General features: G+C 32.8%; 2 protein-coding genes across 2 annotated transcripts; one reads left to right on the top strand and one right to left on the bottom strand.

Annotated features, from left to right (window-relative positions):
• Nucleotides 1-917: 917 nt before the first annotated feature.
• Nucleotides 918-2597, top strand: UA08_01791 (Autophagy-related protein 17; the record flags this gene model as incomplete). Its single annotated transcript, XM_020261494.1, has 1 exon — nt 918-2597. The coding sequence occupies one exon, from the start codon at nt 918-920 to the stop codon at nt 2595-2597; it is 1680 nt and encodes a 559-aa protein (XP_020123589.1).
• Nucleotides 2598-3241: 644 nt separating this feature from the next.
• On the bottom strand, nt 3242-5701 carry UA08_01790 (putative phosphoketolase; the record flags this gene model as incomplete). Its single annotated transcript, XM_020261493.1, has 1 exon — nt 3242-5701. The coding sequence occupies one exon, from the start codon at nt 5699-5701 to the stop codon at nt 3242-3244; it is 2460 nt and encodes an 819-aa protein (XP_020123588.1).
• Between the last annotated feature and the right edge of the window lie 9822 nt (nt 5702-15523).

Below are 15523 nucleotides of genomic sequence, written 5' to 3'. Positions count from 1 at the left end.
GGCAATTAACGATGTGTCTTGTGAGCGCCGGTGGGAGGTGGGAGGTGGGAGTTGTGCAAGCGACTGCGAAGAAGCCGGGAACTTTGGAAATTTAAGTATAGAAACCGCACAGCGAAGGCGCCAGATATACCCAATGAATTCAGGGGGGCCAGCTGTCTGGAAAACGAGGGAACATGCAGCAGATTTGTCAGGAATACGGAGTGCATGGGATAGATATAAATGTCGCCGGAGCCGGGAAGTCTGGCGTGATCGCCGCAGCAAAGCGTGCTAGATCACGTGACTGGAGCCTTGCGGCAGGCAAATCACGCCATAGCAGAGCCGTCACCGCTTTTCATCGCAGCTGGCCAATCAGCGGCGCCGGCCAGTCACGCCATCGGTTCGCGCTTGCTATTTTTGGCCAAGCACCCCACTCGAGCGTGCCTTCCCCGGATTGGCCTCGCAATCTATCCCGTGACTGCCTTAGCCTTTCTTGGGTAGCTTCGTCGCGACCTCTTTCGTATTCGTCCTTCTCTTCACCACTCCCGTCATCTCTCGTCTACGCGCCGTCTGTGGAACTGCAAAACCGAATCATGACAAAGGCAGACTGTTCTAGCGCCGAAGCACTCCGGGCCTGCCGACCAAGGCTTTGTTGAGTATACCGAGTTTACTCTAACCAATAACTAGCCTGGGTACCTTCTAGGCTCTTACGCCGAAGGATCCGCCAGCGGAGCACTCATCTTCAACAGATGCTATGCTTGGATACGTACTATTGATTTGCTGATCGCCGTGCGGGTTTCTAGAGAGTGCCATTGCACCGAACCGTCTTTCGATTCGCAATCCGAACCATCAACGAGCCAATTTGCCGAATTACACGATTTTGTGTGCTTGTGTGTCACTGTGTACACAGTTGTGCAACGGCTTTCGGTTACTTGCCCGTAATGTCGCAATCAGTCGCCTCTAGGACATCATCGTCGCACCAACCTAGACCGGAGTCCGTTGATTTGGATGTCTCAAAAGATGCAAACCACAGCTCCCATGCATTGACTGAGGAGCCCAAATCTCAATTGGACACCCTGATCTCGTATCTAGTTGCCGCGAAAAGGTCTCTGTCATCCATATATCACGTTTCTCGAGCGAATGAAATAGTCAACACAGCTCGGAATGCCCTGGAAGAAAGCGTTGTAATATCTGCAAAAACAGGATTCCTGAGACGAGGGCAGAAGAACCAAATTCGTTTGTTATATAATGTGCGCGGTGAGATAGAGAATATATCCCACCGAGGACGAGCCGAGTTTGCCAGCGTGCTGAAGGAGCTCGATCAAGTCGACGAACGTCTACGTCAGACACTTGATATGCTACGACAGACAGTTGTTCATTTCTCTTTTCGTCCAGATGGCGAAGCCGCAAAAAGTCTCCACGACTTTGTAGATGAACGCGGTGTAGAGGAGCTGCAGATTGTCCTAAAGGCCGCCATTGACCGAACTAACACTGCCCAATCCCAACTTGACACCTCCAGCTCGAAATTCGATCAAGAAATGCGGTCCTTACAGCATGCTCTGGGTAGGTATCGAAACACAATGGAGCTCGCCTCCTCACGATCCTCATTATCGACGTCCTCTCCTGGCGCATCTAATCCTGGATTGCCACTACTGTCGACCATACCGTCAATGCTTCGATCATTAGAATCCCATGCCCAGGAAATGGCAGACCTGCTTGAATCCTTAGTCCATCATTTTGATAGATGCGTAACGGCCGTCAAACATACCGAAGGTGGTGGAGCTGCTGCGCGATCCATTACAGGTGATATGCCTCAGGGTCTGAATGTTTCCCTTGGGAAAGACGCTGCGGATGGACCTGATCCCAACTTCAATGATACCGTTGATCCGATGACGGAATCGGATTATGAAGACATGTTGGGTGTTCTTACTAAGGATGCAGCAGAAGCTGAAGATGTGGTCCTCGAAATCCAAGAGCGCAGCAGCGAAATGGAAACAATTTTAGAAAGTGTTCTTGCGCATCGAGATTCCGTGGCAACTATTTATAAAGCCACGACGGAGATTTTTGATCATTTGTCCACACTCGCGAATAATCGTCTACCAGAATTTATTTCACAGGCCCACGCCTTCACGCAGGTCTGGAATGAAGAGCATGAACGTATCCGAACAGGTATGGCAGATCTTGCAGACCTACGATCTCTTTATGTCGGGTTTCTTGATGCATATGATGGACTCATCCTGGAAGTTTCCCGCCGGAAGCATATGCGTCAAGGTATAGAGCGAGTGCTCCGAGAGGCCCGTGCTAAATTGGACCAGCTGTATGAGGAGGACATCAATGCTCGCGAAGCATTTAGAATTGAGCAGGGAGATTATCTTCCATCAGATATATGGCCGGGCCTTGGCCGCGCGCCAATGAGGATTAAGTTCTCCAAACAATCTGGCGGGAAGCTGCCTGCCGTGACCGGTCATGACGACGTGAATGAGGCTACAGCTTCGGGGACCGCTGTAGAGGATGATCAGTCTGCAGATGACGGAGACTACATCCCAGATTTGCCGAAAAATATCGTCGATGAGGCTATTGCGCGACTAAAATCCCGGGCTAAAGAGGAAGCAATTGAATAAAATGACTATCCCTTCTTTCTTTTCCACAATCCTCGCTTCTAGTTGAAGTCAAGTTCTGTGTAGATGAGGTTCCGTGCGTACATCTATCAAGAATCACTGTTAAAGACCATTGAGAAGCTCAATCAAGCGATTGTGGACTTTTCGATGTAACAAACAGATTTCCCAAGTGATGAAAATCGATGGATTTACTTCTTCAACTAGGGATCCGTCGTCATGAGTCTTGATATCTCTAGAGGTCGTATACTCCTTCCTCATTAACTAAGAGTAAGGAGGCGATGTAAGCGCAAGATTTCGAGACCAATGGCAGCGTGACGTGAAGACCAAAGAGAGCTCTGATGGGAAACGAGATTCAGTTCCAAATTTTATCTATAGAACAGATTTTATACGATGAACGGCATGCTAGTAGGAGACTGGCCGCATTAGAAAACCATTATATTTCAAATTTCAATCACCTTTTCAGGTTAGAGAATTATAAAAGGAAACCAACTAGTCAGTTGAAACCGATGTATATTCGTGTATGATATGCTCATAGGAAATCTTGTGAAAGAAGCGTAAAAGCTGAGACCTTGCGGTTCTTTTTTGGCAACATTACAAATCTGAAATAACAGTAACTATTAAGAAGGAAATAAAAAGACATAATGAAATTAATTTGTGTGCTTCGGAAAAGGCCATTTCCAGTTACGAATCTCCTCAGCATCAATTCCGTTTTCGAAAGCACTGGTTTGAGCCTGGATCCTCAAATTCATAAACTTTTCACGGATAGAAGAAGCTTTATTGTGCAGTGACGGAACGCGGTCGATCGCTTCAATGGCAAGACTGTATCTATCGGCCTGGTTCCTAATGGCGAGCTCGAAGGGGGTATCAATGTTGCCCTTCTCCCTGTAGCCGCGTACGTGCAAATTCTTCTGTCCTGGACGCTTGTACGACATACGATGCACGAGGAACGGATATGAATGGAAATTGAATATGATAGGCTTGTCGTCAGTGAAAAGTGCTTTCCACTGTCGATCTGACATGCCATGAGGATGCTGGGTTTCAGAAATCAAGCGAAACAGGTCTACCACATTAACGAATCGGACTTTGAGATTGGGTAGATATTCGCGCAGTAACGCAGTTGCAGCGAGGGCCTCGTGTGTAGCTACATCACCGCAGGAAGCCATCACAACGTCTGGATCTTCGCCTTGGTCGTTGCTAGCCCAGTCCCAGATGCCAACACCCTTGGTGCAATGCTCAATGGCCTCTTCCAAATTGAGGAACTGAATGTGCTCTTGCTTATCAGCCACTATGACATTCACATAGTTGACGCTGCGAAGGCAGTGGTTTGTCACAGACAAAAGCGAGTTTCCATCCGGAGGCAGATAGATGCGAACTACTTCTGGACTCTTGTTGCAGACAACGTCGAGGAAGCCGGGGTCCTGATGCGTAAATCCGTTGTGATCTTGACGCCAGACAGTGGCTGTGAGTAGAATGTTCAACGATGCAACCTTGGCACGCCATTCGACTTCAAGACACTTTTCGAGCCACTTGCAGTGCTGGTTGACCATTGAATCAATGATATGGATAAAAGGCTCGTAGCTGTTTAGCAAGCCATGCCGTCCTGACAAAATGTAACCTTCCAGCCAGCCCTCAATCGTATGTTCGCTGAGCATTTCCATCACGCGGCCATCCATTGCCAAATTGCCTCCATCCTTGTCTTCGTCGAAATACGCACCTAGCCAAACTTTCTTGCCTGCCTTGTAGATTTCACCGAGTTTATTGGACTCAGTCTCATCCGGACCAAAAAGACGGAAACTAGTTGGGTTTTTAGCAATTACGTCTCGCAAGAACTTGGCCACATTGCTCATGTTTCCGAGGTATGTAATTCCAGGCTCGAGATTAGAAGCTGCATAGTCCCGGAAGTCGGGCAGATCCAATGGCTTACGAAGAAGACCGCCATTTCCCACTGGATTAGCACTCATGCGAAAGTTTCCGGTTGGTGCGAGAGCCTTGAGTTCGGGGATCAGTTTTCCTTCTTTGCCAAACAGTTTCTCGGGATGATAGCTTTTCATCCATGATTCGAGCAGCTTCAAGTGCTCGGGATTGGTGGATACGTCTGTGATTGGTACTTGATGTGCACGCCAGAAGCCCTCCAACCTCTTTCCATCAACGTCCTTTGGGGCAGTCCATCCTTTGGGAGTACGGAGGACAATCATGGGCCACCGCGGGCGGAAGGCCTTTTTGGATTCTCGCGCTCGCTTCTGGATACCTTTGATCTCCAAGACACAATGCTCGAGCGTTGCTGCCATTGCCTGGTGCATGCTTTCTCTGTCGCTGCCCTCGACAAAGTACGGAGTCCAACCGTAGCCGATAAACAACGACGTCAGCTCCTCATGGCTTATACGGGCAAGGAGCGTTGGGTTGTTGATCTTGTATCCATTGAGATGCAAAACCGGCAGAACAGCACCGTCAGTGATCGGGTTAAGGAATTTGGTGCTGTGCCAACTGGTCGCGAGTGGCCCCGTTTCAGCTTCTCCATCGCCGACCATTGTCAAGGTGATGAGGTCTGGATGGTCGAAGACGCTGCCGAAGGCGTGTGAGATCGAATACCCCAGCTCTCCACCCTCGTGGATGCTGCCAGGGGTTTCGGGGGTAGCATGGCTACCAATACCTCCGGGAAATGAGAATGATTTGAAGAATCGTTGCATTCCGGTCTCGCACTCGGTCTTGTCGGGGTAGACCTCGCTATACACACCCTCCAGATACGAGTGGGACAAAATACCTGGTGCACCATGGCCGGGACCCGAAACAAACAACGCGTCCAGATTATATTTCTTGATGAGACGGTTCATGTGAATCCACGTGAAGGATTGTCCAGCGTCGGATCCCCAATGGCCCAGAACGCGACTCTTGATGTGTTCGCGCTTGAGAGGCTCTCTGAGTAGTGGATTGTCGCGGAGATAGAGCATACCTAGACAGAGATACAAGCTAGCACAAAAGTATTCGTCGGTCTTGCGAATTTCCTCGGGATCAAGAGGTGGTTTCTCAACCTTGACTGTCGACCGAGCAAGTCCATAAGCAGAGATGCTCTTGGTGTCGACGTCGACGTCGACAGCACTTGGAGGCATTTCGAAGAAAGTATTCGTAGATTGGATTTTATGGTATAGTTATTTTCTTTTTTTCTTTCCTTGTCTTTTGTCGTGATCATGAGCTGGTTATAAGTAACTGTCACGCCAGTTGGGTTGCGGTCCAGTTAGCTGAGAAACCATGCAGCTTGCATGTTGGGCGAATGTCATCATGCTACACTCTAAATCTTGGCCCAGGTTACCCACTGGTGCCATCACTGGGGAAGTTTCTTCCTGAGTTGAGAGTGAAAAGTGGTCGGCAAAGCCGGAAGGGTCGATGTGGAGTGGATGACATTTTGTTGATCCAGTGACGTAGAAGACTCGCCCAGTCCAGCCACCACGCAAGCAGCGCATGGCCCGTACAGCGTGTGTACATTTCGCAGACGACGACAGGAAAACGGCTTGTGTGTCTCGTTCGTATTTAAACACTAGTTTAGTGTTTCCTTGTCCCATCCTAGACGCCACCTGCTCACAACGCCGAGAGAAGTCCGAGCGAGGTCGGCAACAACAACCCTGCATATATATGTCTATCGATTGATGGACTACAACAATGTAGGGGATTCTGCGTTACTTGCCATAGGAAACTGGGCCAATCACCTATATTATGAAGCTTTACTTGCTATTGGCTTCCATAAAGCTGCAACAGCAGATAGAAAGACGAGTCGACAACTCACGAGAAACAGTTTCTATAGACTTTCCTATCAAAAGTAGTGAAAGAATCAGGACGATGTTGCTCCCTTGCGCTCGTTCTCTGTCTCATGATGAAGCTGCCGATTATGTTTGGCGTTTCCCTCCATGCCCAAACGCAAAGCCTCATTTGCCCCCGGAATGATCATGTCAAAGGTGTCACGTATCACAGCATATTGATAATAGCCACAGCGGGCAGTAGGCATGGTTTTTTTGACATCCAATAGTCCGTCGGTCATTACTACATCACTGACATGGACGCCTACTACTTTACCAATCACTATATCAACAGTGCCCATGGGCGGATTTCCGGGCAGTCGTATGGTGGAGTGATATTCACATTCAAACTTAACAGTGACTAATCATGTAATACTAGTTAACGTATTTCCCGAGTAAACCGGACACCCGAGTAAACCGGACACCGAGGACCCACATTATTTTTTCAACCCTTATAAATTGTATATAGAAGTAGAAAAATATAGATTTAACTAGCTAGAAGGATTGGGGCATCTATTATGTTTATGCTCTAGTTGCCAGTAATTATTATATCTAGGAGGTGCGTGCCGAGGTGCCTGTAAAGTGTTATTTTAATTAATTAGTGGAGGGGGGTCATTAACTTCATTAAGTAACTATACTAGTTCTCTATTTTTAGAAATTATTAAAATACTCTTATTTAGAAGGGCTCTTATATATCTATTATAGTGTCTTTATAATTGATTAACTGAATTGTGTAAATTATAATTTTTCTTAACTAGAATAGCAGCATTATACATTGTTATTAAGAAATCTTTAATTAGTTGATTAAGTGCTTGAGTTAATAATAAAGAAGGGCTTAAATTAGATATATTAAGAAGTTTTTAATAGAGATAGCCTGCTGTTTTAATATATATGTATTATAAGGTGTTTTAGGATTTTAAGTAGTACTTTTTAATAAGAAAGATGGTATTTTCTTTTTAATACTAATTTGTAATTAAGATAGCACTTTTTTAGAATTATAAAATATAATCCTGGCATGCAGAAAGCCTTTTATAATATTTTTTATAGTATAGGTTTCTTGATATATAGAAGGAAGGATTTTTAGAAAGACTTTCTTATTTATATAGTAAATCCTGTTTCAAATCTAATGTGACGATGCAATGCCAAATCTATTTGGTCGCTAAACACGAAGAGACTAAACTGGAGAGAAGAAGAGGAAAGAATAACTACTAGCCCCCTTCCTCCTACTTATACTTCCTTTCATTCTGGATACCTATAGGCTATCTCTATTGTATGCCAGTGCCTAGTAATCTAGATTTCTAGAAGATTCTAACAATGTAGAATACTAGCTGACAAAGACCATTTATCCTTCTTAATATTATATAGATCCTCTAGCAATCTATAGTATAAATCAAAATATAGAGTAATCCCTATAAGATATATCTAGTCCCACATCTTCCCTATATATAATTTATTTATAAAAGATAGCTTATAAGTACTTCTATAATAACTATATACTACCAAGCTAAATTATACTAAGCTATTATATTATCCTCTATTTTAAGTAATATTCATCTCAAATATCAAATTAATAACAATATATTATTCTTATTATAATTAGATAAGAATTCATCTTTCTTAGTTATATATAGCTAATTCTTTAAATATAATAGTAATTTAGATTTTTCTAGATAAAAATTATAGAATATCTTTATAATATTTAATATATTTTTGAAATTTCCTGTCAGATACTATATTATATTATTATTATAGCCTTATTATTAAATATAGTACTATAATTTCTAGTAATACATTTATATATTAAGAATTTATTTAACTTCTTATTCATTATAATTATTAATCTTAACTAATAATAAAAGATCCTTAATCTACTTTAATAGCAATTCTATTAAATATACTTTTTAAAATTTATCTAGTAAGAAAATTAGATATATTTAAAAATATTTAAAAAACTTCAACTCAAATACATTTCCTTTCTTTGTAATAATCTTAAATAGGTCTAAGTTCTAATAAGAAAGCTTTTAATTAGATCATCCATTATTAAAATATTTAATTATTAATATAATCTTGTCCCCAACATCAAAATCTACCTCTTATTAATGCTTATTCATCTATATTTTCTACTATTCTTATACTTATATTATATTCTATCTCATATAATCTTATATCTATTATAAGTGTTTTATCTAGATTTAGGCTTATTCCTAATTCTATATAAAATTCTTATTATTTAATAGTAACTAATTAAATAATATCCTTAATATAAAACCTTTCTTAATTTTAAATAATAATAATCTAGTTAATTTCTAAAGTAAGAATACTACAGCAAAGTTCACTATTAGTAATTATTTAGATCAATCATCTTAATAAAAGCTAACATAAGGTTATAGATAGATTAAAAGATATTAATTTATAATTTTAGTTTATTTATCTATAGATATATAATATACTATTAATAGCTTTAGCTTAATCTCTAGAATATAGTATATCTTTATCTAGAATTCCAATACAAATTATCCCTCTTAATTTAATACTATTAAATCTAGCAGACCAGTCTTAGGGAATATATATTTAATCTATAATCTAGCTATTTCCCTAGCTATGATATTCTTAATACAAGAAATCAATCTTAATCTTTTACTCAGTCAGTTCACTATCACAAAAACTATATTAAAACCATACTTATTCTCTAAATAAAATATAAAATCTATTAATATATACTACTATAATTAAATAGATATAAGTAGTAGCTTCAATAATTCTAATAATAAATTTTAATATATATTTATCCTCTTATATATAAAATAATTATTAATATATCACTTAATATCCTAGTTCTATATCTTTTAATAATATTATTCTTTTAACAGCTTCTTTATCTTATTTTTTTTAAGATAAATAGTAGTAGATTATTAATATATCTTATCTAATAATTATATTCTAAGATCTCTCTTATCTAGTATATAAAGTCTCCTTTTAAATATTAATTAACTATTAATTAAATCCTAGTTAGATCTAAGATTTTTAACTACCTTATAATATTTTATAGTCTCTTAACTCTCTTAATTACTCTTTAGGATTCTAGTAATAATATATAGTATATTATCTATAATAACTAAGATTTCTAATTTAGATTCTATTTTCTATATATAATCCTATTCTTAGAGTTCCTTTATAATCTAAGGATTAAGTCAGCTAAAGAGTAATAATAAAAAATTCTTTTCCTTAGATTATTAATTATTCTTTATATATTAAATTAAGATATCAGCTCTCTTATTTAAAGATCTAAATCAATATTTAATATAAAAACTATATCCAGAAAAAGTTTCCAATCATTATACTTATTTACTATTAAACTTCTTTATTATCATAAAATATTCTAAGACTTAATAATCAGTAAAAATTTAAATAAATTTATTTCTAATTAATCCTTAAAACTTAGCTTATTATATCTCTAAGATTTATACTATTACCAGCATTTCTTAATCATAAATATTATATTTAGCTTATATAGAGTCTATTATTTTAGAAAAATAAATTACTAAGTGCTATTTATTATCAATATATTATTAAGATAATACTACTATAATAACTTCCTCTAAGATATTAGTTTCCAATTATATTTTTAAATTATACTAGTAATACTTAAGAACCAAGATTAATATTAGTTTTTTCTTAAGTTTCTAGAATACCACTTCACAAGTATCACTCTATATAAAAAGTATTCCTTTTTAAATTAATTAATTAAGCAATTATAATATTTTATTATAATATTTAATAAAGATATAATAAAAATTATAAAATCCTAGAAATAATTACACTTTTTTTATATTTATTAAAGATTTCTATCTTTAAATAGCTTCAATCTTTTTAAAATTAACTTCAATACTATTTAATATAATAATAAATCTAAGAAACTTAGTTCACTTAACATAGAATTCATACTTATAGAGTATCACTTATAATCCTATCTTCTAGAGGTATTAAAACATCTCCTTAATATATACTTAATACTTAAATTTATTTTTACTATAAATTAATAAATCATCTACAAAGGTTATTATAAACCTATTAAATACATTTATAAAAATATTATTAATTATATATTAAAATATCACTAGTCTATTTATTACTCTAAAAGATATCATTTTATATTTATATATACTATATTATATACAGAAGATAGTTAAATCTTTTAAATTAGAATATATTCTTATTTAATAAAAACCTTATTAAATATCTAGTTTAGTAAAAACCCATACTTTACTAATTTAATTAAGAATCTTATTAATTAAGAGTAAAAAATATCAGTCTTTTTTAATTATAATATTCAATTTTTAATAATTAATATAGAATTATATTCCCCCTCCAGGTTTACTAATTATTAAAATTAGTAATACAAAAAAAGCATTACTTAATTCAATAAATCCTTTATAAAAATTATTAAAAATATATTTATATACCACTTCTAATTCTTTTAAGATTATTTTATAAAGAGGGCTATATCTTAATATATTCTTCCTAATTAATTCAATCTTATAGTTATAAGGTTTAGGAGTTAGTAACTAATCTAATAGATCCTTTAAAAATATATCTATATAATCTTTATATACCTCTAGTAATTATTTCTAGATTTCTTTAATATTAAACACCATAGATTCTAGTAAATCTTTTCTTACTTTAATAATACTATCAATCTTATAAAAACTTATTATTAATAAGACTAAATCCTTTATTCTAATATTTACACTAAATCCTATTATATTAATAAATACTACATCTATTTTTTTTAATATTTCTCAGACTTTCTCTTAACACGCCTATTCTTACTTTATATCTAAGAATTCTTTCTTTAATTTATTCTTCATTTCTTCTTCCAAAACTTCAGTTAAGGCCTTTCTTATCTTTTTAAATAATTCCTAATAATTTTACTAATATATATAGCTTTATATAATTAGAATAATCTTTCTAAGCAGAGATAGAAAAATATCTAATCAGGCTTCTTTCTCTTCTAATTAATTAACTAATTTCCTTATATATAAGATGTTAAATTTTAAGGCTTTTAATTAATTAGCAAGGTTTTTTACTTCTAGATCTTAGGTCCAGAAGTAGCTTAGATCAGATTTTTCTATCATCTAGTCCTCTATTTCTATAAGATAATTATAGTATATTATATCCTTCTAATATTACAGATCAATATTCCTTAATCATTATAAAATGGCTCTAGAAATTATATAATAATTAGTCTTTATAATCTAATCTTTTAAAGAGATATCTTTAGACTAAATTAATTATTAATTCTAGTAATCTACTAAAATATTATATTTAGCGAGCCATATTCTACTTAATATTATATCATATATTCCAATATTAAGAATTAGAAACAGCATTTTAATATAATATCTTTTATCAATAACTAATATTAATTTAAGTATATAAAAGATTTCATTCTATCTCTTTCTATTATATCTTTTTACCCTTACCAGCTCTTTTAAGAGTATCATCTTAAGATTAAAAAACCTTACCAGCAATATAGCTAAGTAGATATTAATAAATGCTAATTTATTTACTCTAATATTAATTAATACTTTAATAAATATTAAATATATTTCTTAAATAAGTTATATAAATATAATAAAATTTTTTTTATTAAATCCTATTAATTATCTAATATTTAATTTACATAAGTTAGCACAAACTTTATCTAAGATAAAAACTTTTCCTAGACATTATTATTTTCTAAATCAGAATCTTCTTTCTAAACAACAATCTATTTATCTTTATTTATTATCTTAAGTTGCCTAGTAATATCATTTTTAGATTAGCTATTTTTAAGAGAACAATCACTAACTCAATATTCTTAGATCTTATAGTAATAGCACCTTCTTTCTTTAAAGAGTTTAATATATTTTTTCTTATTTAAGCAGTTATATTGCACTCTCTTATTATTATTATTAAAGCTACTACTAATATTAATACTAGATCAGTTGTATAGCATTCCTATAATTTAATCTCCTCTATTATTATATAAATAAATATACTTCTTAATTTCCTAAATCTACTTTAAATAATTAACTATCTAAGTATACTAAGTCACAAATTCAGAATAAGAGATATTATTATTATTTACCTTTTTAATTATTAATTTCATCAATTTAAGACTTAGCTTATTATATAACTCATCCTTCTATTATATATATAGGATCTCTAATTCTTAGATATAATATATAAATATTAATAAAAAGATCTAAAATCAGTCGCTTAACTTTATAACTAAATAATAAAATATAGCCTTTATATTAATAATTTAGTTTATATTATAATAAATAATTTTAAGATGTTCAAAAATATCTTCAATATTCTTATATAATTTAGCAGCATTATCTTAAAATTAAAGAAAAATATAGTTTACTACTTTTTTATAGTATATATATTATACATATACTATATAAATCAAGAAATCTAGATAGTAATTAATATTAACCTTTAATTTATCTTTAACTCTAATAAGCCAAGATTTAAAAAAGAGATTTTTTCCATCAGTTAAAGCTAGTCTGTTAGAAAGTTTAGTAATTTTTTTACTACTATTTTTAATAATAAAAGAGGGTTCTTTAAGGCTTAATTTAATAAATTAATATTATAAGAGATCTTATTCTTTTATTAATTCCTTTATTACTTTATATTAATTTATAATAGTCTCTTTATAGATATCTTATTACTTCTCTAATATATTAATTTAATATAGATTCTTATACTATTCTTATATTAATTAATTAAATAATATAATTAAATTCTTATCTATATACTTTTTAAATATCTTATATTTAATATTCTAAGATTTTTATTCTTCATTATCTTTTACTTCTAGAGAAAGATATAATAAATAATATTTATCTAGCTTCTCTAATACCAGCTTAAATGGTTAAACTATCTTAGTTTTTAAATCTAGAATCTAGATCTTAGTTTAAGGATAATAAGATAAAAAAAAGAATAATCCTAAATCAAGTATATTAAGTTATTTAGAATTAGAATATTAATCTACTTATAGATTTATAAAGATTAGTATTAATAAATAAATAAGAGTTTAGTCTAATATAATAATATAATACTAAATCTATTTAATTGCTAAACACAAAGAGATTAAACTAAAAAAAAAAAGAGAAAAGAATAACTATTAGCCTCCTTCCTCCTACTTATACTTCCTTCCATTCCAGATATCTATAAGCTATCTCCATTGTATGCCGGTGCCTAGTAATCTAGATTTCTGGAAGATTCCAATAATATAGAATACTGGCTAATAAAGGCCATTTATCCTTCTTAATATCACATAGATCCTCTGGCAATCTGCAGCATAAATCAAAACACGGGGTAATCCCCACAAGGCATATCTAGCCCCACATCTTCCCTACGTGTGATTCGTCCACGGGAGGCGGCCCGCGGGTACTTCCGCAGTAACCGTGTGCCGCCAAGCCAAATCGTACTAGGCCGTCACATCTAACTCTTAATAATACTTTTATATAAGCATTTCAATACTAAGAAAATACTTACATCTAAAGGCTGAAGAAGATGTAAAAAATATAGTAATAGATAGTATAGAATAATATTATATTTATTATATGCTTGATTAAATTCTAGTATTAAATAGCTACTTGTAAGGCAGAATCCTGGATGGAGTTGGGAATAGCTTTAAAGTATAGTGGGCACATGACCTTGTCTGGCTTCCTGCTACTAATTAGACTAGTAGCTTAGCACATATCGCCTTATAACTACAGGTGGCCTTAGGCCTTTATGAAGCAGTAATTAGCTGTTAAGCATATATATATATATATTATATATTTAAATCTATTTCTAGGCTAAAGTTGAATCTTAGCTATATTCTTATAAATCTTATTATAATCTAATTGCTTGCTTTATAAGGGTCTAGTAATTATTATCTAGAATAGCTTTAAAATACGTCTCTTTATATATTTAAAGATAAGTCTCTAAGAAATTATCATCTTTAGTTAAATATCTTTTAAATATTAAAAAGATCTTAATAGAGGAAAAAAAAATAAGAGTTATAAAGATAAAATTAAGTAATAAAAGAGAAGATAAGACTAATATACCTTTAATAGTAGCTAATAAGATAAATATTAAAGCTATAATTATAAAACTAATAATTATAAAAATTTAAAATAAGACTCTAGTATTTATAATTTTATTAAAATTATTAATAAAGTATTTAAAAAAAGACTTTTTAATAATAATAATAAATAAATTTATTAAGTTTAAAATTAAAATAATTAAAGCTATAGAGATATAGCACTAAAAGATTATAATTTAAATTATATTTTAAAAGCTTAAAAAACTAGAATAATAGCTACTATATTCATTATTAATAAGCTTATTAATATGGGGTTTTAATGTGTAGAAAGATTCAAACCATCTTAATTTAAGAAAGAAAAGAAAAGAGTAAGAGATAATTAATATTAAAATAACAACTAAGAAAAAACTACTAAGTTAAAAAAGACTATAAATATTTATAGAAGTTATTTTCCTAAAATAGCCAAAGCTAATACTTAAAAAAAAGTATAATAATACTAATATAAAGAAACTAGAATTTTTTAAACTCTAACTTAAATACTATTTTATAAAATATAATTACTATTATAACTTCAAAGATACTAACTAATAGAAAATATTAATTATAATTAAAAGGCTAAGCTAGAAAATATTTAATTAATAAGATACACTTATAAAGAATAAGATAAAAATTAACTATATAATATAGAAAGACTTTAAATTCTTTCTAATAAGTATTATATATACTTTAGAACTATTACACTAAGATATAAATAAATAATATTAATAAGTATAGTAATAAAAAGGCTAAATTATATCTAAATTTAATATTTATATCTAAAGACTAGAATGCCTCTTAGAATAAATATATATAAATAAGAATTAGAAATATTATCTTAAAGATTAAATTATAGAATTTATATATATTAAGACTATATAATAAAGTAATAAATCTGAAGAATATAATAACTATATAATATACTTTTAAAAGATAAAAGATTCTATATTAGAATAAAAAAAGAAATTTTAAGCTACTTAAAAATAAACTATAAAACTAAATTTAGATTTAAAAAATAAAAC

Source organism: Talaromyces atroroseus (assembly GCF_001907595.1).
Source record: "Talaromyces atroroseus strain IBT 11181 chromosome Unknown scaffold_1, whole genome shotgun sequence".
In the NCBI taxonomy this organism is placed as follows: domain Eukaryota; kingdom Fungi; phylum Ascomycota; class Eurotiomycetes; order Eurotiales; family Trichocomaceae; genus Talaromyces; species Talaromyces atroroseus.
Note: the sequence above shows the minus strand (reverse complement) of the source record. Positions and strands in the feature narration are given on the sequence as shown.